We start from the raw sequence: 26,150 nt of genomic DNA, 5'->3' as shown, positions 1-26,150 counted from the left end.
CTTGTCAAACGTGCAAAGCGTGCGAGCTCCGGGGACCATCCACCCGTTATATGGACGGCTCGCTCTTGGACCACATCAGTTCGGGAATATCTGCTTGTTTTTTCTTGTTGGACCATTCCAGTCCTCTTGCATTAGAAAAATGAAGGGAACCGTCATGCAATGCAGTGAACAGTGGAATTATGAGGACAGCTGACCTCGACCAAGAGCATCTCGCTGGTACAAATCCTTTCAGCTTCCTGTTCTGCTCATGCCTGATTTCTTACTCCTTCTGTTTTAACTCCGAATATAATATATCTCGTTATATAACTAAATACATCATTTCTATCTCGTGACACTCTTATTCTAAGACTAACATTTTCGATGATAAGTTCATAGATGTTCTTAAATTCAATCATTGCTAGTGATTATTATTTTTTTTTGGTGAAAGGTAAGAATATATTGAGCTTTAACCAAAAAATACAAAAGATCCGACACCACAAACTTGCACTCAACAAGATAAAAGTCGGGGTGAGTGGAAGGAGCCGACGCAAAAAGGACCGCAAGAGCGGGCCTAAGCAAGCAAGACAGCCACATGAGGCAAAAGGCAACATAAGGCCACGAAAGGCCAAAAGAACCACAATCTACGCATACATCCGGTAGCGACAAAAGTGAAGAACCGTCAAGGAAGCAGCCGTGTAGATGAAGAGTATCCAGACAGCAAACACCAGGCTAGGGACCTGCAGAAGTAGAATAGTCCCTAGCTGAAAAAATGATTGGATCAATACCCCAGCTACGCTGCAGCCTCCGGTTTCTATATGTATCATCCACATTCCTGTAGGTGGTGGCCTTGTCTCTGTCGACCTTGATGAGTTGATTCTTCACCTCTGGGACGGATAAGCTTTGCTCTCTAAATAGGATGTTATTTCAATGCTTCCATATGTAGTAACAAAGAGCACCAAAAGAGAAGCGAGCAATGCACTTATAGAATTCTTTACCCATAAGGAAAGTGGCAGCCCAATTGAGATTCTCAACCCAAGAATTGTTTCGCCACGGAAGATTGCACCTGGAGGCCTAAAAGAAGGCAATGCTAGCGGAGATGCGGCAGCCAAAAAATAGGTGGTCTATAGAATCCGGTACCTCATTGCAGAATGGACACAAGGCACTATCTATCCTACCATAAGATAATAATAGAGCTTGGGTAGGAAGCCTGCGTTTGGCAATAAGCCAAAGGTTAAATTGGTACCTTGAAGTGATGGAGTTGTTCCAAATGAATGTGTGCCAGGAGACCCGAGTCTTCCTCCTCCTAATCAAATCCCACGCCGAAGCCACCGTAAAGAGATGGGAGGTATTTCCCTTCCAGCCGAAACGATCGGAAGAGTGGGAGAGGGTGGGAAGGGGATCCGCCCAAGAGTCCAAGACCCTCTTAATCATAGCTCCACAATTAGTGAATAGGTTCGCCATTGTCGCCTGCTTAGGAAGGCCATATGCATATATGGCCGAGTCCGAAAAGTACAAGTTCAAAGGGCCCCTGGGGTGCCAGTTATCAAACCAGAGGGATACCGAGCAACCATTCCCAATTCTCCAATAGAAAGAGCTTCGACACTCAGCCCTGAGTTGGAGGATCTTCTTCTAGGCCCACGAACAGCAGGTTGGCTTTTTGGCCACCCAGAAATTCACCTTCTTAAGAAGGTCGAGTGAATCTATTTGCACCATAAAGATTCCTTATCGGCAAACAGAATCCAGATATGTTTTAACATGGCGGCCTTGTTATACTATCATTGCTAGTGATTATTGTTAAGAGCATATAGTAGAAATCCAATATTTTCACTTGGGGAGATTGTCAAGAGGGGGTCTAAGTCTAAATCCATTAACATAATTAATTGAATCCATCTTCACTCAAAATCTTAAACTAATGAATTATAAGCCAACTAAAATTGTATTAACTGCTCCACATACGAGATTTCTCTAATATAACTCACATGTGTATCTGAAAAATCTCCCTCTCACGCGTAAACTCATGCCAATATTCCGATGTGAGATTTTTCTAATATAAGTCACATGTGTGTTTTGACAATCCCCCTCTCACGTGTGAGCTTAGTGTTAAGTATATTCTCCCTTAATTTATGTATTATTCAACATCAACTTATCTGAAGTTGAGTCTCCACATCATTGTAATGTACCCGCAACTATGTACAACAATAGTCATCAATTGCTAACTTGGGATTACATCCCCATAGTCTCTATCTTGCATCACCAAACCAACTATCCATGGTCTCTTCTCACCAAATTAACTGTGATGGCAATTTCCACCAAAAACAAGCTTTGATCATGAGATTTCTTTTTTAAGTTAGAACAAAATGGGGGTGGAGCATCAATTGACTATCATCTTTGATATCATTTATTAAGAGCACGCAATAGCAATTGGATACCTTCACCTAGAGAGTTTGTCAAGAGGGAGTCCAAGGCCGAGCCTTTCAACATATCAAATTGGACCCACTTTCACTCATAAACTTAAGCCTAAGAGTTATGGGTCAATTATGATATATTAACTACTCCATATCACACCAATTCTCCACTGTGAGACTTTGCTACCATAACTCATGCATATATCTCAACAATTATCGCCACACCTCTCAAGTAAAAAATTTTCTTCATATTGTAATGTGACGTCATTACTATCACTAAACCATAACATTGTAGTTTTTTTTTCTTTTGTTGGTATAACATTGTAGTTTGATTAGGCAAGTTTGTTCTCCTTGCTAATCTCTCGAACTTTCTTGCTTTCTATAACACAATGCTTCTACATCATTTCTTACTTTCTTTGCCTTTTCCTACTCTCGAAATAAATACTTTTAGAGAATAGGAAACGTGCACATGTATGCGATGTAAGATCCTAGAATTAGACATTTTATGTATGTCATTCCTTGTCACTAGCAAAAACGGGAGGGCCTCATTTATCTTTCATCTAGTGCCTTACGCAGTCCAATGTCCCTCGGAGGTGTCTATGAGAACTAATTTAAAATATCTTATGATGAGGACCACCGTCCTCGTGCACGACAAAAATGAAGGGAATTTCTTTTGGCGTGAGAAAAATTAATGGAATTTCTGTGCAATGAACGTTGGATTAATGAGGACCACAGTCCTCGACCAATTGTTTATTACATAACTACTATTAAATACAGCAAATTTAATCATTCATCGATGAATTAAATTAAGGTAGTTTGTGTGATTGTGTGCTAAAACAATTAATTATGGGCAAAAGAACTGAGTAAATGCCAAAACTTAGCACGGGATACCTAAGTACAAAAGTTATGAAAGGTACACTTAAGTGTCATTTAAAAAAAAAAATTGAAACACCTGAATGCCAAGTCTGGTGACCCAAATGGCCAAATCCTGCATGGCAATGTTTTAGTAATATAACCGACCTAAATGGCTTGCCGGAGAGTTGAGTAAGCAAAAAGAGCAAAAAAAGACGTTGTTTTGCATTTTTAAATTTTTTAATATAAATATTAATAAATTAAATTATTAAAATAAAGGAGGAGATAAAGATTGCAGAAGGCGAGGGTTCAACCTTCGCTGTCGTCTCCCCACCGTCATCAAGAAGGGTTGGCTAGGGTCATCAGGCCTTGGCCAGGGTCTAGCGACCATGGTTGACTGGCAATGAGGGCTTGCAAGCCCTTGCCCAAATCTAGGGTGAGGGTCACGGCCCTCCCCTAGATTTGGCGAGGGTTGTTGGCCTTTCCTGGTACAGTCGCTTGGCACCTATTGGCACTACTCAAGCAAAGCCCTTAACGTCACGGTTATTGCCTCCCCGAAGAACTTGATTCCATAATTTTGACCTCTAGTGACCTTTGGGTGAGGCTTGAGCCTTGCCTAGCTAGCTAGTTTGGGGAGGTGAGCCTCATTGTCGCGACCTCTTTTTCGGCACCCGCGATCGGGTACGAGCGCCTAAGGAGGCTAATGGCTCGGCTGAATTTATTAAGCCCGGACTCTCCCAAGTCCACCAATTCACGACTTAATGGTTCAAGTATTTAACCTGTAATTCAATTTTTAAAATGGAGTCGCCACTAATTGATTTGGGGTGGGTTGATTAGAAACCCAAGTGAAGTATCGGGAGAAATACTCACTCGCGCAACCGAGAGAAATTAGGATCGGGGACTTGATTACACTAGTTAATCACTAATGCCCTTTCGGTACTTAATCTTGTTTAAACCCTGAGGTTTTTTGGATGTTCGAGGGATATTCCATGCATTTTTGGGAGGAAAAACATTTTTTGAGTATTTTTCTCATTTTTTTGGACATAAAAGGGATTTTTTGGTATTTTGGTATTTTTTGGAAAAATACAAGTCTTTTGGCTTTTTCTGAATTTTTAACCTTTTTTGGAAAATATGAAATATTTTTTATTTTTTTGATTTTTCGAAAAATAAAATATTTTTTAATATTTTTTGATATTTTTGGAAAATAAATTATTTTTTGATTTTTCTCGATTTTTTTAGAAAATAAAACATTTTTCAACAATTTGTAATATTTTTCGATTTTCTGGAAATTAAAACATTTTTTTAAATATTTTTTGAAAATAAAACACTTTTTGATTTTTTTTTGAAAATAAAATATTTATTATTTTATATTAAAATAATAAAATAAAACCGACCCGGGTCGGATCCGCGGTTGGGTCCGACCGGGTCGGCGACCCAAATGCGGACGGGCCCGCGTTGCGGGCCCGACTCGGATTTTTCATCTTTTTATTTTATTTTTCTATTTTGTTAAAACGACGCCATGGCCCGTCGTTTGGGAGGGATCCAGCCCGGCCCGACGACCCGGCTCCGCAACCCACTCCCCGGTGAAACCCTACCCGGTTCCGACCCGAACCCCGACCCGGTTTCCGCCGCCCCCCAAAATACGGAGAAACCCTACCCGACTCGTAGCCCCGAGTCCGACCCACTGACCCGAGGCCGCAACCCGGAAAATCGAGAACCCTAGGGTTCTAGATTCGCGGCACCGGAGAGGGGAAGGCTGAGGTGCGCGGTGGCGACGGGGCGGCGACGATGGTCGAGCTTCGAGCAGAAATCGGTATGGCGTGGGCAAGGTCTATCGTCACCTGCTCTCGGCGTTGGCACGGCACGGCGGCACGGCGGCACGGCTTGATGACGGCGGCCCTTAAACTTGGACGGCGTCGGGAAAACTGCAGCGGCGAGGCGCGGGGCGGTATGGTTTGACGGCGTCGGGGCGGTGCTCGACCACGGCGACGGCGGCGGCCGGCTCGGGCGACTCGGCACGGCGGATTTCCGGATCTGCGCGCCGGATCTCGACCCTCTCCTCCGGATCTTCTCTCGCTCGGCTCCTTCCGCTCGGATCTCACCTTCTTCGCTTCTCGGCCCGACTCGCTTCTCTCTCACTCGGGCCGATCCGAGCCTCCACCGGCCGGATCGACCTTCTCGAACTCGCTCGCCGGCGGCCTCCCCGAATTCTCTCGGTGGGAGGTCGCCCGAGCTCGCGACCCGAGTTCTCTCTCGCGCTCGCCCTTCAATCCTTCCCGATGTCTCTCGGTGAAGGATCTCCGAGCTCGCCCATCCCGTTCTTCGACGAAGGTGGTGCCCTTTTATAGGCGAGGGAATCCGGTCGACGGAGCTTCGACCGCCGGTCCCCTTCGTGCGCCGAGCGGTTCTCCTCGGCTGAACCGGCGTCCCATCCGAGCTCATCCAGCGAAGCATGCTCGGCATTGATGGCGCTCGCGATCTTATCTTCTCCGGCCGACGTCGGCCTACTCCCCTTGGCCGTAGGCCGTCCCCTTGCGCGCGTTGCCGGCCACCGCGCGTGAGATGCAAAAAAGCGACCGAGGAAGAAGAAGGCAGGAGGAAGAAGAAGAGAAGGGGGCCGGGCTCGCGAGAGAGAGAAAAAGAGGGGAGGGGTTGGGCCTTCGAGCCCGGCCCCAATGGGCTGCTTTTTTGCTTTTCTTTTGTTTCTTATTTGTTTTTTTGTTGTTTTTGTTGTTTTTGTTATTATCCGAAAAAGGCAAATAAATGTAAAAAAAACCTAATTAAAAAAACGAAATTTAGGTGTCAACACTCGCCAAATCTTGAACTCGTCTACGGCCAGTCGTAGGCTATTATTGTGGCCGACGCACGGTTGAGGATGAAGCAATAAGAAAAGAAGAAAATAAATAAAATAAAATATTGATTTTTAAATATTTCTTTTAAGAAGAAATGTTCCATTAATCAATGACCCAAGCTCAAACGCCGAGGACTCGGGCTTAAGTGTCGGGACTTGAGCACAGCCTTTATGGACCCAAGCTTGAGTGCTAGGGCATTGAGCATGGGCACTAGGGGTTTAGGTTGAACTCAATGGACCCAAGCATGGGCATTTCAGCCTAAGCTCAAGCACCGAGGTCCGAGGCCTAGCCACCGGAGACCTAAGAACCAACATCGGGTTTCCACGCCCAAGCGTAGTTTCAAGTTCAAGCTCCAGTACCTAGTCATATTTTATAATATGTTTTCCGATATTTCAAAGAGAAAATCATTTTTCATAATTTAAAATTGGGTAGGAAAATATAAGCATTTTTTGTTAACTCATTTTCCTAGGCAAACCAACTACTAGAAAAATGAGTAAAATGTTTTTCAAGAATGATATTTTCTAGGAAACAAACGGAGCTTAAAGAGATGATATCATTGCATAGCGCAAACTCTCCCCAGCCTATACTAATTGCAACTTTGGGATTTTAAATAAAAAAATTTACACATACAATTTTATTTACTTTGGAGGTGTCACTGATATATTATGCTTAAGACGATAATCTCCGGTCAGCATAAGCAAGCTTGAATTTCTGAATTCGGTGGTCAAAGAAAGGCTAAAAGGAGATATGAGAAAATGAAGCGTAATTTATGAGACGCAAGAGCATAAATATGCGCGGGCATCATGATAAGCGTAGGCTAAGTAGGTATCAAACGAAGAGGCGTTTTTCTTGAGGAGGTGAGCGAATGAACGGACAAGAGCACGCGATAGAGGGAGATAGGAAAGGGTGTGTGCGCATGTGGAGAAAAAGAAAAGAAGAGCAAAGAAGCACGTGAAACACAAGAAGAAAGCAAGGTTCAGAGGGAATATTTGTTCAGCTACGAATCGGAAATTTTGGGAAGAGCAGGTCAACATTCACGGCCGAAGGGATAGGAAGAAACAGCAGCACGCCAGAAGAAGACAAGAAGACGAACGCGCACTTCGAGATGGACTTCAGGGAGCTCTTCCTCCATTTTGTTTTTCTGTTAAAAGGAGACTGAAGGCGAGTTTTAGAGGGGGCGAATTTCAGGAGAAAAAAGAGAGGAGAGGAAAAGGAGGATTCATTTGAATAAGAAGAAAACACATTCCCGCGAGAGAGTGTCCACGCAATGGCTTTTATGCTCAAGAGTGAACTCATCATCTGCCTTGCTCTAATTCTTGGCGCTTGGGCGTGGCATAAGATGTTGCACAATCCCACCATTGCCGAGCAGCATGAGCAATGGATGGCCAATTACGGCCGGACCTACAACGACCCACAGGAGAAGGCGATGCGCCAGGCGATTTTCACAAAGAACTTGCAGTTCATCGAAGATTTCAACAAGTCCGGGAATCGGACTTTCAAATTAGGTCTCAACCAATTCTCAGACTTGACCAACGAGGAGTTTGTCCGGAGCCATACTGGATGCTTGGCACCCAGGCGACCTGAGCCTGCCATAACAACGTCCGTTAGCCACCAAAAGCTGACCGGAGATGTTCCTGATCACATTGACTGGGTAGAGAAAGGTGTCGTAAACGCGATTAAGTACCAAGGCCATTGTGGTAAGTACAAATGTTAAGTATGCATCCACCATTTTTTTACCCAGTAAACAAGTAGGTATTTTTTGGCCTATTTGGTAAAATTTTCTCGAGAATTTGCGCATATGTGCGTCTTAGAACGTATTTGGTAAAATTTTCTCTAGGCATCTACAATTGTGAACAGAAGTGCTTCATCTTTTATAATGGGTTTGATAAACTCTTGACAACTGTAAAAGTTTATAGCTTCTTGGTTGTCGTTTCACCCAAATTTAAGGTGCTATAGTTAATGTGTAACAACACATTCTAGCACAACCACCGAGTAACAAAACTAAAACACAGCCACAATTGTACCCAACAAATGCTTACCATATTGTAACGAAAGGTCAGACACCAATGGCAACAAAATTATGGAAATAATGTAATTTCATATGTTTATAACGTCAACAAATATTATGTAGGATCCTGCTGGGCATTCTCAGTCGTTGCAGCAGTAGAAGGAATCGTGGGTATCACCAACGGTACACTGCCGGTGCTCTCCGAGCAACAGCTAGTAGATTGTGTGACTACAAACTTCGGCTGTGGAGGCGGTTACCTAGAATATGCTTTCGAGTACATTATCCAAAACCAAGGAATTGCGTCCGAGGATAGCTATCCATATGAAGCAGAACAGGGGACCTGCGATGCAACAAAAGCAGAAGAGCACGCGGCACAGATCAAGGGTTTCACGCATGTCCCGTCTGGGGAGGACGAGCTCACGAAGGCAGTTGCGCAGCAGCCGGTCTCAGTCATAATCCCATCAAGCGGCCAAGAGTTCCAGTACTATAGTGGAGGCGTGTTCAATGGGGAATGTGGCCCGACGCTAGACCACGCAGTCGTCGTGGTTGGGTACGGGACAAGCGAAGAAGGAACCGACTTCTGGAAGATCAGGAACTCGTGGGGCGAGACATGGGGTGAACGCGGTTACATGAGGATTCAAAGAGGCAGTGGTAGTTCCGAAGGAATATGCAAAGTCGCATCGGCAGCTTCTTATCCAACTGTTTGAGAGTACTAATTGCAACATACATACACGCATCACTTGGGTCATGCGATTATACGTTCTATTTGTGTTGTTTCTTATATTTCATGTGTTTTTAGCAATCGTTGTGTCTTGTATGAGGCTACTTTCTACCCACTGAATTACATGGCGGACTATGAATTAATGCCCATAAAATATTAATGAATTTCTCGTTGAATGTTCAATTATCTTTGTCTCTAAAACTCATACTCCATATATAAAATATTTGCGAATTGTTGGGCTTTGGATATGGGCCACCCATAATGGGCTTGGCCTAAGCCTTAACTAATTTCTATATGAAAGTTCAAATTTTACAAGTGAGAGACATAAATCGAAAATTTCGGAACTTTCGTGGCGTATATCTTTTCATACAATAACGTTCATGCAATGAATTCTATGACATTAGAGCCATTCCAACGACATATTCTTTGTATTTTACGGCGATTTGATGATAGCAATTGCTTTTTGGAAAACTAGCATTTCAACTAACGATGAACAAAGCAAAAAGTTGAAGCTAAATCACGACAGAATGAAAGACATAAATTTGATGTGTTACCAAAGGATCGCTCATTTTGGGGAAACTTTTTCAATGGACAGCTGATGTATCAACATTTCATATTAGAACACAGAAGAAATATAATTTTGAAGCAAATTACTATCTCAAGGTTGGTGTCGAGTCGATCCTAAATTTCCTTTTGCTGGCATACTCTTGCAGGTCGAGCTCACAGAGCTCGTTCGGATTGCTCAAGACCTGCACCCTCCACTTCCTCGTGGCGGCCACGATGACCCGCGCCATCCTCGTGATTGGGCTGCCTGCAGGCACCCGGTGCCGGTACCTAGGGGTGCCCGCAAGGAAGATCGCAATCGCGACCGCGAGCGCAAGGGCAGGGAGACCGTAACCAAGGGCCCAGCCCACATTGTCCTGGATATACACGAGGACGGTGTTGCCAAAGAATGCCCCGAAGAAGACGCTGAACATCCACCAGTCGAAGAAGGAGAGCTTGTGGGCCTTCTCCTTAGTGTCAAAATCGTCGAACTGGTTCGCACCGATCGTCGAGATGTTGGGCTTGGTCCCGCTGGTCTCACTTGTGTAGAATATAATTCAAAGCAGAAGGGATCAGCTATTTGTGTTTATAAACCTGGAATAGTGTCTTTCTTTTTTGTTTCTTTCTGGCACTTCTGCCTACTTCTTCTGCAGTATTGGAAGCATGTTCAGGAGGGCTTGCGTGTCTTTAGTTTGCTTTCATTCGATCTTTAGACGCACTTCGTCCCGAGCAATGCTCGCATATTCCCCGTCATACTTGTTGGGTTGGGGGTAGAGAGAGAGAGAGAGTACCAACGATAAAGGAGCAGGCGGTCCATCTGCCACGCTTGGATCGCCGGACAGGGTTTCCCGGGAGATCGACTGTTCCGTCTTAAGTGTAATCATTGCCTCCTGCTTCGGCTGGCAACATTCTGTTCGCGTTTGAATAGAGCTATTGACCAACTTCGATTCTTTCCTGTAACTGTCGAACAGCATAAGATCCCTCGTCCTAAAGGTCAGCCTCTTTTATAATAGTCCTCCTCGGATCCTGAGTCTTCTCCCTTCGATTCAGCCTAGCCGACGTCCCCATCTCTCACCTCATCCAGCTAGCAACTCCTCGTAACAGATACTCTTTGTTTTTTTTGTTTTTTTAGTCGGTAACGGATACACTTTGGCTCCGCATGATAGCAATTCTATTTTTCTATTTTTTTATTCTTTTGCTCTCCATAATTAAAAAAAATAAAATAGAGATTCGTTTGCTAACATTAATTAATTATTTTATTCTCCATAATAAAACAAGTGGTAGGGGAATAAATTAGAATAGAAATAAGCAGTAGAAAAAAATGATTTCTTGTTTCTAGGAATAATTTCCAAAAATAAGTCATTTTTTTCTTTTCTTTTCTTCTTCTTTGTTGCCCACCGCCCTCGCTGTCCATTGGCCGCCGATCGCCGCCCTCTACTATCCGGCCAGCAAGCAATGGCGATGGCCTGCAGCAGAAGAGGAAGAGAGGAAAAAAAGATAAGAATAAAAATCTCAAAAAATTATTAAAAAATCAAAAGAAATTCTATGTTACGAAAAAAAAAACTTGTGCATCATATCAAATGCTTCTTCTTTTTAATTTATTTATTCTTAAAATAGAAATTTTATACAGTTATCAAATGTATCATTTTACTCAGAAATTATTTCAAGAAGTAAAAATAGAAAAGAATTATTTATGAAAAGAAATTATTGAGGAGTAAAAATGTTGCCAAACCTACCTTTTGTTGATGTTTTACTTCTTCCCTCTATTCTTTAAGAGATGTGATTACCTGAGTTTTGACTTTTGATGTACATGACTCATGGCCATCATTCGTTAAGAGATCTGACGTCATATATGAATTATGATGTATATGATTCATGGCCCATTATTCTACCCTTGTTGCCATAGATCTGACTTTCACATGGTTGGTCCGAAAAACGACCTATAAACTGATCGAGGGCGAATAAATGCATGTGGCTGAATAATACAAGGAATTGCCTATTTTTTTTTTTTTTCAATCTTTTCCTTTACCCATACATATATGTATAATTATTATTTTGAGAAGAAGGTACAAGGAGAGAGGAATTATATTCAAGACCTCTGAATATTGATAAAAATATATCATCCTTAGGTCAATGTAGACTCGTTAAATGGGTGGGTCGGGTAGGGATTAGGTCGGGTTATAAATGGTCCGACTCAAATCGACCTATTTAACCCATTTATGACCCGTTTATTACAATGCAAAAATTTTGACCCATACCCGACCGATCCATACCCAACCCATATCCAACTCATTTAATTAAACTTAATTTCTTATATATATATATATATATATATATATATATATATATATAGATATATATTTAAAAAATGGTATTGCTAAAATAATTTTATACAATACAAATTTAATGGACAATTTTTATAATTTTTTAAATAATTATTTTAAAAATCGAATTTTAATTATTTTTTATTTTTTAAAAATTATTTTTTAATTATTTTTTAAATATAATTTTTAATTTTTAATTTTTAATTTTTATTTTTCTTCTTCTTCTTTGGCTGGCTACCGACCACAATGACAGCCGGCCGCCGGCCCACGCGAGCCTCAAGCTTGCCCGACTCATCGACGCCAACGAGCTTGAGTCTCGCCGGACGTCGGCGAGCTCGAGGCTCGCCGGCGTCGGGCAAGCTCGAGCTCGCCCCTCGCGGGGACGAGGCTCGAGCCTCGCTAGATCCAATGAGCTCAAGCCTCGCCAGCGTCGGGTGAGCTTGAGCTCACCCTCGCCGATCCGGCGAGGCTCGAGCCTCGCTCGACGCCGGTGAGTTCGAGCCTCGCCCGATGCCGGAGAGCTTGAGGCTCGCCGGCCGGTCGCCAGCCATCACCGTGCCAGCGACCAGAAGAAGAAGAAAGGAAAAGAAAAGGGAAAGAAAAAGAAAAAGAAAAGAAAAGAAAAGAAAAGAATAATAATAATTATAATTATAATTTCATTTTTTATTAAAAAATAGTTTTGTAAAGTTAAAGAGAGAAGAGAGATTGTGAGGTCTTGGGTGATAATGGGTTTTAAATCCAACCCATTTAAGACCCACCTACTTTAAGTCTTTACTTGTTAAACCCATTTAACTAACTTCAAAAAAACAAGTGACCCATATATGACCTATTTTAACACCTATAGGTCAATGCTTATTATCTAAAATTTCCAACTTAGTCGTTAGCCTGCAGTGAATAGAAAAATTTGTCATGTAGTCATGGGGACGATTCCCAAAGGTAATCTAGAATCTAGCACAACCTATTAGTCCCCAACCGGATGGGCATTACGCCAAGTAGAGCTTTGATAATCTTGATGGATTTGACCGTACCATATTGGCTCACTTAGGAATGCAAGACAGTCCAACAAATTAGGAGAGAACCAATTGATTCTTTTCGGGAGCTATTCATCCTTACAAGGATGTTAATTGTAATTAAGACATATGCCATAGGTTATATTAAGACAAATTGTCCTAAAAATTCGAAATCTATTGTACATTAGCCAATTTAGTCATAAACTTTTCAAATTTATGAATTTAATTTTAAACCTTTGGATGATTTGCCAATGTAGCGCAACTATGAATGTAAGAAAACCACAAGCGTCATAACTTTTTTCTGACCACTTAAGTGTTATGACTTCTAAAAAAGGTTCACTTGAGTGTCATAACTTTTAATTAATCACTTAAGTGCCATAACTTTTAAAAAGTTTCACCCAAAGTCGTTGAAAATCTTACATGGCGTGACATTGGTGATGAACATTTTTAATAAGTTAAGTCACTCAAATGATCGGAAAAAAAATATTAATACACTCAAGGTAGCGCCATACAAAAATTAAGATACTTAAGGGATCGAAAGAAATGCTATAACACTCAAGTGAACACTATACAAAAGTTATAACCCTTGTTGTGTTTTTTTCTCTTATATAATCATACGATACACTTGTTCTTCTCAAGTGATGTAAGGAACCACTTCCATCAGCAACACATCAATCAAGGCTTCCCACCAATAGTTTACTAACACAGTGCCTTCCACTTTATCGTCCTAAGTATGGCCAAGACTAGATGAGTTGTACACCTTGTCACAGTACCTCCAAGTTCTTGTGAACTTCCCGTTCTCGACTTGTTCACCTCTATTAAGGTCCATCGACCATCATCAGTCTTTCACTTGATATTCCTAGTTCTAATGGTGATAAAGCTCTCCTTGTATTAGTTCAACTTGACACAAGACAACATATGCATCTATCGGATATTGATATAGACAAATGGTTTTGTCAACTTCAAAATATCATAGTAGTTTTCCCGAACATATAGAACTTGAAAAATAAAAGCAATAGACTGACGATAGCTGGTTGGACCTTAATGAAGATGAACAAGTTAGAAAACAAGAACTTCATGGGGACTTGGAGAAACCGTAACAAGGTGAAAAATTTCTACAGTCTTGGTTATACTCAAGAAGATGAAGTGGAAGACAATACAAAAATCAACTACTATGATTTAAGCCTTAATATACTCACGCGTTGCTAGTAGAAGCAACTCCTTATATCACCTGAGAAGACAGTGTGGGTCACATGATTTTATACTATGATTTGAAGAGCTAGATATATCACTAAAAATCAATTTAAATCTCAAGAATATTGACAGCCAGATATATTTCGAATTTTTTTTATTATAAGAGCATAAAGATATGTCATTGACCATTGGTGCAGGAGTCTGTTAAGCACAATTGATGGCAACACCTCCATATTTTGATGGAACATATTATTGCTACACGAAATGCAAGATGAAAGCATACATCGGACCAACAAATCCAGCCATGCGGGGCACTTTTAAGATGGCCTTAATGGTCCTCAACCAGTTGAACAATCGCATTGACAACATCCTACGGTACTGAGCAGTTTGCAATAGCTTAAAAACTCCAGAAGCCACAATCACTCTTGAAAAATTGTCGAGGCAACAGGCCTTAGATGCTATTGCTTTATATTCATTATATTGTGCTTTATCTCGTTTTAAGTTTAATATTATTTCAACTTGCACTTTGAGACATATTTTAAGTGACTTTCGAAGGCATTGATAGAGTTAAGAAAACCAAGATGAACATACTTTTGGGAGTGTGTGAAACCTTCAAAAGTAAGTCCGACAAAACTATCACTGAGATGAGCACTAAGTATACAAAGTAAATGGTCTTGCCTATCAAGGAAATACATTTACTAATGAAGAATATGTGGACAAGATTGTAAGAGCAATGCCAGTTGAATCGAATCACATGAATTCCTCCATTTGAGAAACACTGAGGATCATACCTCTAAATGAGTTAATAGGATCTCTAGTGGCCTATGAAGTTGAACGACAATACGAATGTGATAAAAAGTAAGAAGTTCATTGCATTTAAGGCTGACGCTTATGACGTAGATGAGAGGAAAGCAGATGAAGATAATGATGATGAAGAGATGACGTTATTACCCAAAAGGTTCAAAAACCTTGTGAGAAAATATGAGAAACTTCTAGGGCAACAAACAATCAAAAGAATTCGATGAAAGGAAGTTTTCTAAGAGGAAAGAGGATAACAAAGGTAAGGATGTGATATACTTTCAATGCCGAAAATATGGACACACCAAGCTACTCAAGATATCGAAGAAGAAATTCGAGGGGGAAAAAAAGACACCTTAGTGGTAGTGTTAAGGTGTGGTTCTTATTCCCCATTGACAAAGAGACAAGGGCCCTGCTAGGCCACCCTAGCGGGGGTTTAGGGAGCAATGCCCCCGATTACCATCGGGTTTTTATAGTTTCAGTTAATATTTTATTGGTAGTTTGTGCTTAGGCCTATTAATTGCTACTACTACTTATATAATTTCTTTATCCTATAATTGAGAGTTGTAACAAAGATGTGGTAGTACTAATTATGATGGAATCATTTGCTAGATTTAAGCCTAGTTTAAAAATGAACTAGGATAAACCTTGTGTCTTGATTTCTCTCTCGCTTTTACTCTATTTTGTCATTTTTTGCACCTAATGGTAAAAATATGGAGTGATACTTAATGTGAATCCAACGATGATGAGATTATGGAGCAAGCACATCTCTACCTGATGGCTGGCATGCAATTTAAGGAAGATGAGATAAATTGTTTAAATTATGATGATATAGAAGAATTTATTAATGAATTGTGTAATGCATAATAAAGGTTTCAAGAAAATTTGGGATTTGAAAAAGTAAGTTTCCAAATTGAAATAGCAAGGTGTTTTGAAAGGAGAAATGGTCGTTGAGCACAAAAGGGAAATTTCTTTTGTAAAAGAAAAAGAAAAGGATTTTTGCAAAAGGAAAATAATTCTATAAGGAAGAGATTTCTAAGATTTGCATAAAGTCATCTCTTGATGCCAAAACTCTAGCATGTGTTCTTTCCATATTTATCAGAACAAATCCAGTCTTAGTTTTGAAAAAAAGTGAAATAAAAAATGATACTCCTTTCGACTGAACTCGGTTATAAAGTAATGCTAATTCGATTGGTTCGACTTTTTGTGGCAATTAGTACATGAAGATCTGGTTTCTGCCAAGAAAAAAGGAAGGAACTCATCGGTGGTGACGCCTTGCTTCAGACTATTGTAGAGAGAAGGCGTTCCATGAGTCTTAATACATGGGACAAACCCTAACTAAGAACGTGGAAAAGAGACAAATGTAATCATTACATTTGTATCGACAACCAACCTAGGCAATTCAATTGAGCGTGAAATAATTTGCGATCGAAACATTTCATGGTTTTAATTGCTGACAAACCTTATATGTAGTCAGCGGATATACTTAAGAGATTGCACAGCAAGAGCTAATAAAATCTGTTATAATATTTAAATAATAAATCACATCTTTATATAACAATTTAAGTTTTTAGAATAGTTGGCGATAATCTTATAAAATTTTACATGATATTAGAGTTGTAGATTTTGAATTCAAATTTTTATAGGTCTCATTTGCCTCCTTAATTAAATATGTGAACATTTAATATTAGGCAAAAAGATTAGACTTAACACGAGAGAGAATGTCACAACTGATTTAATAGAGAGGTCGATCAGGGTGAACTACGCTGTGGAAGCTTTGGTAGCTGTCACCGCATTCATCACATTTGGCCAAAACAATATGGAGGGGAGGAGCTACCCTGTTGTGAAGGTGGTAGTTGAAAGCTTCATCGTCATTGGTAGTTGTCACCACGTACGTTGCATTTGGCCAAAACGATACGGTGGGGAGGGGCTGCCGTTTTGTGAAGGTGGTAGTTGAAAGCTTCATCGCCGACGGCAGACCCTTTGCCAGAGCAACCGCTGATTTAAGACAGATCAACGTGAATGCTGACTCCCTCCAACCATTCCCCGGCAACTTAAGGAATGAGTTCACCAGGATCCTATACTTCAGGAGCGGCCTACTCTAGTAATGGACAAGGAATTACAGCGCCCTAGTGGGCCTATTAAACGGGACTGCCAACTTCATTAGGGTAATGGGCGGATGGGCATAGAAGGTGTTAAAATATGTCTCGAGTTTGAGCTTAATGTGAAATTACAAATATTCCAAATTGGATATGTTGTGGACGTTCGAAATCGAGCAAAGAAGATATGAAGATCAACTTCTCAAAATTCGAATCTACATTGGAGAGTTTGACCATTGAAATAAGAAAGTCAAACTTTCACTTGGATTTGTATTTTGTTTAAAATATACAGAGATATGTTTTGGATCAAATCGAGTAAGATAGGAAACAGAATCCTATGAGAAGTTGGCAAAAGAATAAATGTCTCACTTATATATATATATATATATATAGACTTGTGGCCATGGATGGAAGAGGGTTGATCGTGAAGATTTGGTCTCGAAGCACCAACTTGTTGTCGAGTGCTTGGGAGGGATTCTCTTTGTCGTTTTTATCCGTGAATTACATCCAAGAAGATTTAGTGTTTCAAGCCAATTAAATCTTGTAGTAAGATTTGTGTGTAATTCCTTCATAAGATTGAAAGACTATTTCTTGAGGAATTTCGAGGTTAAACACTGCGTGCGTTATTGGGTGTAATTGGGGCTTGGGAAACATTGAGAGAGTGTTTGAGTGACCCGAGTGTGTAATCTCCTTGTATTGATTGATCTATAGTGAAATTCGCTACTGTTCTCCCCGTGGATGTAGGTCTTTACGATCAACCCACGTAAATTCGGTGTCCAATTTCTTTTCTTATTCTATCTATATTATTGTTCAATCGCTCACCTTTTCACAACAATTGGTATAAGAGCTAGGTTTGGTTAAGTTGAAGCGAATCAATGGCGACATAAGAAGTAAATGTGAGAATCGACAGATTTGATGGGAAGGATTTTAGTTTCTGGAAGATGCAGATTGGAGATTATCTTTACCAAATGAAACTGCATTTGCCCTTATGTGAGGAGAAACTAGAGTAAATGAAGCAAGCTTATTGGGATTTGCTGGATAGACGAGCTATGGGTGTTATTCGACTGACGTTGGCTCGTAACATCACGTTTAACATTTTGAATGAGAAAACCATTGCTGATTTGATGCAAACCCTGTCAGATATGTACGAGAAGCCCTCTGCAATCAACAAAGTCTATTTGATGCGATGTCTGTTTAATTTGAAGATGAGCGAAGGTGCATCAGTTGCAAATCATATCAATGAATTCATTGTTAGTCAATTGAGTTTAGTTGAGATTGACTTTGAAGATGAGGTACGTGCTTTGATTCTGTTATCATCATTGCCTAATAGTTGAAATACTACTGTTACTGCTGTTAGTAATTTCTCTGGGTCAACAAGTTTGACGTTTGATGGGGTTCGAGATTTGATTCTGAGTGAGGACATGCGTATAAGAGAATCTGGTGAACCTGTATCTACTGCTTTAGTAGGTGAAAATAGAAGAAGATTTAGAACACGTGTGGGTAATAGTAGTACTAATATAAACAGGCGTAATCAGTCTAGGACTAGTAATGTTGTTTGTTGGAGTTGTGGTAAGATGGGGCATTTTAGAAGGAATTACCTTAAGTTGAAGAATGAGAAGGGTAAGGGAATTATAGTTGATTCTATAGATAATGTTGCAGCTGTAGTAGATAATGTCGATTATGTCTTATCTATCACTAATGATTCATCGTTTGATGGATGGATTATGGATTTTGGTTGTTCTTTTCATGTCACACCAAATAGAAACTGTTTTATCACTTATCAGTGCACGGATAGTGGTAAAGTCCAGTTAGGGAATAACATTGAGTGCAATGTTGTGGGTGTTGGTGATGTTAAAATTAGAATGCATGATGATATTGTGAGGACATTGACTAGAGTAAGACATGTTCCAGAATTGAAAAAGAACTTAATTTCCCTGGGTGCCATAAATTTAGCTGGTTGCAGGTATTCTTCAAAAAGTGGAGTTTTGAAGGTTGTTCGAGGTGCCTTGGTAATAATGAAAAGAATCAAGCATGGAGGCCTGTATAAACTTCAAGGTGAGACAGTGACAAATTTCGCTGCGAAGATGTTGGATGCATCTGTTCGAGAGTCTATTGACTGCCCGAGGAAGACTTGGGTGTTTGTGCCAATGCACAAGTTTGATGCTGGTGTCGGGATCATACGGTTGAGAGCTTTGATCAAGACGAGAGACTAGTAAGTCGATTAAGCATGTGCGGACTGACAATAGCATGGAGTTCGCTCGAAACTGGCAAATAAATTCTACATGAAAGAGGGCATAATGAAACATCACACTAGTGTCAATAAATCACAACAATTTGCAAAATTGATAAGCAAAACATTACTAGAAATGGCCCGCAAATGATCTCTGGTGCTGGTATTGCTAGGAGAATCCTAGCTGATGTGCTTAGTACGATAAGCTGCCTGGTGAATAGATCCCCATCAACTACTATTGAATGGTAGACTCCTGAAAAAGTTTGGTCAGGTAACGTTGCTGGTTATTCTATTATTAGAATGTTTGATTGCACGTATTATTTTCGAGTGAGTGATGGTACGCTCAATTGGAGGGCAATGTGCATATTCCATGGCTATGCACAAGGTGAGTGGGGTGATTGATTGTGGTGCCCAGATATAAATTCACCTGTTAACAGTAGAGAAGTTACCCTTGATGAGTCTCCAGTACTTCTAGCTAGGAGTGTTTGTGGCAGTGTTAATATGGATCTGGACGGTGTTCAACTTGAGGTGGAATTGCGACCAAAAACTTCTAAGATAGTGAGTACTAGCAAAGTAATCGACACGGATGGTGCTCGTAGCGAGATGGAGCCTATAGAGCCAATGGTTGCCATAACTGCTAAAATTAACAAGGTACGTATTCGATCTCATGATAGATATGAATGCAACAATGGTTTTGCTTTATCTACAGTTAAGGAGGTTATGTCAGAAAATGCTTGCAGAACAGTGAAAAGTGCATGTAGAGTTGGTACTCTAATGAGGTCCTCAGTTATGGTGAAGTTCAAGCGAGGCTTGGATTTGGATAATATCTGTGACGGTTGAGCCCATCGGGGGCTATGGAAGAGTAGCAACAGAGTTTGAATTTTTGCGAATCGATTGCAACTTGGCTCAAATGTCAAGCCAAGGTGGAGATTGTTAAAATATGTCTCGAGTTTGAGCCTAATGCGAAATTACGAATATTCCAAATTGGATATGTTGCGGACGTTCGAAATTGAGCAAAGAAGATCCGAAGATCAACTTCTCAAAATTCGAATCTACATTAGAGAGTTTCACCACTGAAATAGGAAAGTCCAACTTTCACTTGGATTTGGATTTTGTTTAAAATATACAAAGATATGTTTTGGATAAAATCGAGCAAGATTGGAAACATAATCCTATGAGAAGTTGGCAAAATAATAAAGGACTCACTTAGATATATATATATATATATATATATGTAGACTTGTGGCTGTGGATGAAGAGGGTTGATCGTGAAGAATTGGTCTTGAAGCATTACCTCGTCGTCGAGTGCTTGGGAGGGATTCTCTTTGTCGTTCTTGTCCGTGAATTACATCCAAGAAGATTTAGTGTTCAAGCCAATTAAATCTTGTAGTAAGATTTGTGTGTAATTCCTTCGTGAGATTGAGAGATTATTTCTTGAGGAATTTCAGGGCTAAACATTGCGTGCATTATTGGGTGTAATTGGGGCTTGGGAAATACCAAGTGAGTGTTTGAGTGACTCGAGTGTGTAATCTTATTGTATTGCTTGATCTATAGTGAAATTCGCTGCTGCTCTCCCTGTGGACGTAAGTCTTTACAACCGAACCAAGTATATTCGGTGTTGTCCAATTTATTTTATTATTCTGTCTATATTATTGTTCGATTGCTCGCCTTTTCACAACATAAGGGTTGGCCTCGAAGAGGTTTGGGGTTGAGATGGGATGAGGAGTACATGGTCACGGTGAACTTCTTAGAGTATTGCGAAGAGCCCTGACCACAGTTTGTGCCGCACCTCAATGTCATGATAATCGACTCATATAGGGATGTGTACTTACGTTGACACCTAAATTTCATTTTTTAAAATTAATTAGGTTTTTTTGCCTTTTCGGATAATAAATAAAAATAAAAATAAATAAATAATAAATAAATAAACAAAAACAACAAAAATAAATAAATAAAAACATCAAAAAAAGCAAAAGCAACCAGCCCCATTTTCTTTCCTTTTTCCTCCGTGTGAGCCTAGGGCCCTCCCTCTTTTTCCCAAATCCGGTCCGGCCCCCTTCTCTTCTTCTTCTTCTTCCTTCTTCCATCTTCCCCTACGCCTCTACAGCTCACGTGCACAGAGGACACCGACGTGCGAAGGACGACCTACGGCCGAGGTGAGTAGGCCGACGTTGGCCGGAGAGGATAAGATCTCAGGCGCCATTAATGCTGAGCAGGCTTTGCTGGATAAGCTCGGATGGAACGCTAGTTCAGCCAAGGAGGATCGTTTGGTGCGCGAAGACTGGCGGTCGAAGCTTCGTCGGCCAGCCGCCCCCTCGCCTATAAATAGCAGGCCACAACCTCCGTCGAAGGACATGGCGAACTCGGAGATTTCCCTTGAGAGACTTCAGGGGAGATCAAAGAGCGAGTGCGCGAGAGAAATCGGGTCGCGAGCTCAACCAACCTCCCTCTGAAAGACTTCGGGGGAGGCTAGCGGCAAGCGAGCCCGAGGGGGAGAGATCTGGTCAAGCAGGGAGGGTCTAGTTCTGAGGGAGTCCCAGATCCACGAGAGGAGCCGGAGAGAGGAGGACTAGATATGAGAAGCCGAGGACCCGTTGTCGCGACCGTCGCTGCCCCGTCGCGTTTGTCTCTCTGGGCAGCCGCCTCCACCACCAACGACGTCGTCTCACTGACCAGCAACGCCACCGCGACATATCCTCTCCATAGACAGGTATCAACCCCGCTTGGCTGCCTCCGTTTCCGCTCGAAACCCTCCTCGCCGCCCCAAGCCACCGTGGGATCCAGTCCTTGGTCGCGCTCTGTCCGCCGCTCCCCTCTGCATCTCCACCTGTCACTGCCGCCATGCCGCCACATTGCATCCTCCCACCGCTACTGTCCTCTGTATCGTCGCCACCATCGACGCCGATCCGCTGTCCCAGCCCCTCCATCAGCGGTGCGTCCAAGCAGAAAAGGGAGGAGGCATCGCGTCAAGTCGCGACCTAGGTCGGACCCAGGTCGGTGACCGAGTAGGGTTTCCACTTAGGGTTGATTTCATTCACGTGGGCCAGATGGTTGTTGGGCTGAAGTTCTTTTAACGAAAATGGGCCAAATCGTTTGGGCTTTGGTGTTTTTTTTTTTTAAAAAAAAACCAAAAAATGGCTCGTCCGGGCTATGAGAGACGACCTCGGGTCGGTCCCAACCCAAGAACCCGACCCGGGTCGTTTTTTAAAATAAATATTTTAATATTTTAATATAAAATAATATTTTAATAAAATAATCAAAAAAATTATTTTCCAAAAAATCAAAAAAATGAAAAGTGTCCATATTTTCCCAAAAAGCCAAAAAGCCAAAAAAGTCAGAAAAAGCCAAAAAAATGATTTATATTTTCAGAAAAAGATAAAAAAATGCTTTTTATGTATAAAAAAAGACCAAAAAAATGTTTTTCCTCCACAAATGAATGGAAAATCCCTCAAAATCCAAAAACCTTAGGGTTAAAACAAGATTAGGTATCGAAAGGGCATTAGTGATTAACTAGTGTAATCAAGTCATCGATCCTAATTTCTATGGTTACGCGGGAGCGAGTATTTCTCCCGATATTTCGCTTGGGTTTTTAATTGACCCACCCCAAATTGATTAGTGGCGACTCCGTTTTAAAATTAATTTATAGGTTAAAAACTTAGACTATTAAAGTCGTGAATTGGTGGACTTGGGAGAGTCCGGGCCTAATAAATTCAGCCGAGCCATTAGCCTCCGCAAGGCACCCGCCCTTGACGTGGGTGCTGAAAAAAAAGAAAGGTCACGACAACTTCGTAGAGCCACTTGGGAAGTCTGTGAATGAATTTTGGGAGGACTATAAGTTACAATATGCAAACTCTGGACCGACACCAGCACAAACCTTCGGGTACTAAATCATGTTAATACATAAGAATATATAGTTATGGTTGGTTTCTTGTGTACAAATAAATTTTTTGTTCAATAAATCGTGTTGAGCAAGTGCAAATGAGGAAGTTGTTTACATTTGAAGTTTGTAATGTCTAATGATGGGCTCTTTCAGAGCAGCACTAGCATGGCTAGTCAAAGTTACTATGCTTTCTCCTTTTTTAGTGTGGTTGTTGACTTCAAGCATGACCTCCTTTTCCACAAAAGTTTTTATTGAAGTATCCTCCAATGATCAGTTGTCACATCCAAGTTCGTTTGGGTAAATTTATTATCTGGTTGGTGGAATTAAGGCTTATTCCCTATCTAACACTGAGCATTCAACACCATCTTGATGTCTTGAGTAGAATCATTAATATGGGAATGCATTTTCGACATTTAGAATGGCGTGAAAAATCTCAGTATGTACCGATAACAAAATATCCTCCTTCAGTATTGTGATGATTTCAATCAAAGGGATAAATACATCATAAGTATTATCATTTTCATACAATGCTTGCTTGTGTGTCATAACTTTTTCTTTCGATCACTTAAATGCCACATTGGTTGAAAATTGTTCATTTGAGTGCATATTCTGGCAATTCATCCTATTTGCCTTTTCAAATCAAATATTAAGTCCAATGTGACTTTTTAAAAAGTTTTGAAGTCCAAATTGGAAATTTGTTAATATGACATGGCAAAAGTAACCAAAAAGTTAGAAAAGAAAACCCAAGAAGAAATCATATGAAGAATTTTAGTCATTTTGATGAATATCCAAACAATAGGTTTAGGACTAAATTGACAAATTTTAATAAGGTTTAGGATTAAATTTGCAATTTAGGACTAAGTTAGCACAATAGAAAGATTTATGATTAAATTAGCCACCATACAACAAGTTTAGGATTTTTTGGACAATTACCTCTAGAGAGTTGTTCATAAAATTATAAACGCAAGTGCACGTGTCGAACAAGTAATATAATGATGAGAAAAAATATCATCTCACGGAGGTCGATGATTAATAAACTAATTAAATACTAAAATAGACTAATTCTAAAATTTATCTAACATATCAAAATATAATTAAGAATAAATTAAAAACAAAATTTGTAAACTAAATGCAATAAATCGATCAAATAAATATGTTAGAGCATCCGATTTCACCATAATCACTAGATATGAATTTCATATTGTTGTGAATACAAGAACGATATCAAACATGTGATAGCGTAATTTCCTAATCTATTTACTATCCTATCTCTAGGTATAGCAAACCTACTCAGCTTATTAATCCACTATATCTCTATGTGAATTAAGATAAGCATAAGTGTATTAAAAACTATGAATATTCTCGACTTACAATGAGTCTTTTGGATCACTTTATCACTGAAAGCTACACAAATAATGCGGTATATCTCTATCCACGTTTAATTCACGGTCATACATTATAATGAGCAATTGCATATTATCACTTCTCAGTCTCAAACGTGCACATCAGATCATTCAAGTGGTGGCCAGTCACTCAGAAGCATTAAGCACAATAATATATAACTCACATGAATGAAATCAATTGTAAAACATAAAAATAATGAAATTCACATCATCATGGTTAGGCTACATCATAGCTCTAACAAAAGAAAATTAGAACATAGTAGAATAAAAAATAAAAATAAAATTAAACTTAGCATCTTGAATCAAAGAACAAGAATTCTGTCTCTACTTTTGTATTACGAACCTTTATTATGGTATTGCTAAGTCATAAAGCAGCAACTATTGGTAATAACTGATCACACAGTAATATATATATATATATATATATATATTATATAAATTGAGACTTGGGACTGTTCGTTCTAATTATCTTCTGCAGGTGGGATGTACAGATCGGCCAATTTCCAGTCTCCAGTGACCTCAACCTGGACCATGTTCTTGTTCTTCGCCACCAACCAATTAGCCGGAATTTTGCTTCCATCCTTCGGAGCATCCATTCCCTTGTTCAGCAGCGCAATCCCGCGACGCTCCCTATTGAATTTGTTACTATTGATGCCTTGTGTGCCCGCGATTAGATGCAGGCACGTCTCCAACATATGCCCGATTGCCACGGCGCCAGTTGGACCCTTGTAGAGAGGCTTCAGGTCCGGGGACTTGCGCGAGTCGACCAGCAGCTGTTCTCCGACGTGGTAACATCTGATTGGAGCGATGAAGGGAACGATATCAAGGGCGTTGGTCACTCGAAGGGCGCGGAGCTTCTCGGACAAGGAGAACTTCGCCTGGAAGTTCTCGTCCCCGACCTTGGGGCTGGCGAAGGGGAACGCGGTCACCAGACAGGCATTCTCGGGTGGTCGATGGGCGCGTTGTAGCCATTGGTCACGATGTCCAGCGCATTGATCGTTGCCAAAGCCGCGCCCAAGCTGTGGCCGGCCACTGTTATGCTGATGGTTTCGCCTTTACCGGCATAGAGATCGACTTGCTTCCGGACCTCCCTTAGAACCTGACCAAAGTTGTCCATCAATTCCAGTTTTAATTTGACAAAGTATTCCAAACATCACTTGCGGTATCTTATCATATTTTTAGATTTATATATATATAAGGTGAAAGCCAATTTGGAGCTTATTCGGGAGGTAAATTACCAAGAGCGATCTATAAATGGAGTGAAAGTTTCTTACCTGCTCTCTGGCACTAAGCGATGTGTACTTATTTCCTCCTATATCCCTCTTCGTATACAAATCTAAAAAGCCAGGTGAATCTTAGTATTGGGGTCGTCCTCGAAAATGTTGGTCGCCGGGGCCAAATCAACTCGAATATCTTCTACGGACTCCAGGAGATTCGCTGTTCCTCTCCAAGTGACCAAAATGTCCCTTCTCCCTAATGCCTGGGTCCCCTCGTCAGTGCTCACCGCGACATACCCTGTTAGAATGTAATTCATATAAAACTTGATGCGGAAATTCATAACAAATCAATGATCTTTGATCTTCATGATTTTCACAAATAGATTCAGACAAACCTTTATCCATAGCGCTACGCTTGATGATGATCGTTGTAGAAAACCCAATGATCTTGAACCAAAAGGAGAAATTCGATTTCTCTCCCTTAACCCACTAAACCTTAATGTATTCAATTGATGGAGGAGAGAATACGTTCTTTCAGTTATTGTTGTTCGTATGTGGGTGGAGAGAGGACCGGACTCTTTTATACGTTCGTTGAAAAGGTGCCTTCCATCAAAGCGATATACCCTTTCGTTTTA

General features: G+C 40.7%; 2 protein-coding genes across 2 annotated transcripts; one reads left to right on the top strand and one right to left on the bottom strand.

The window, feature by feature from the left end:
- The first annotated feature begins 7,355 nt into the window (after positions 1-7,355).
- Positions 7,356-8,803, top strand: LOC120293921 (ervatamin-B-like). The gene is made up of 2 exons (XM_039313734.1): positions 7,356-7,785; positions 8,220-8,803. Exons 1-2 carry the CDS (start codon positions 7,356-7,358, stop codon positions 8,801-8,803), a joined length of 1,014 nt encoding a protein of 337 aa, XP_039169668.1.
- A 15,956-nt stretch (positions 8,804-24,759) lies between these two features.
- On the bottom strand, positions 24,760-25,415 carry LOC120293920 (phospholipase A1-IIgamma-like). Its single transcript, XM_039313733.1, has 2 exons — positions 25,233-25,415; positions 24,760-25,176 (listed from the first exon to the last, which is right to left on the bottom strand). Exons 1-2 carry the CDS (start codon positions 25,413-25,415, stop codon positions 24,760-24,762), a joined length of 600 nt encoding a protein of 199 aa, XP_039169667.1.
- Positions 25,416-26,150: the final 735 nt, after the last annotated feature.

The sequence above is a fragment of the Eucalyptus grandis genome, chromosome 5 (genome assembly GCF_016545825.1).
Source record: "Eucalyptus grandis isolate ANBG69807.140 chromosome 5, ASM1654582v1, whole genome shotgun sequence".
NCBI classification, from domain to species: Eukaryota; Viridiplantae; Streptophyta; class Magnoliopsida; order Myrtales; family Myrtaceae; genus Eucalyptus; species Eucalyptus grandis.
Note: the sequence above shows the minus strand (reverse complement) of the source record. Positions and strands in the feature narration are given on the sequence as shown.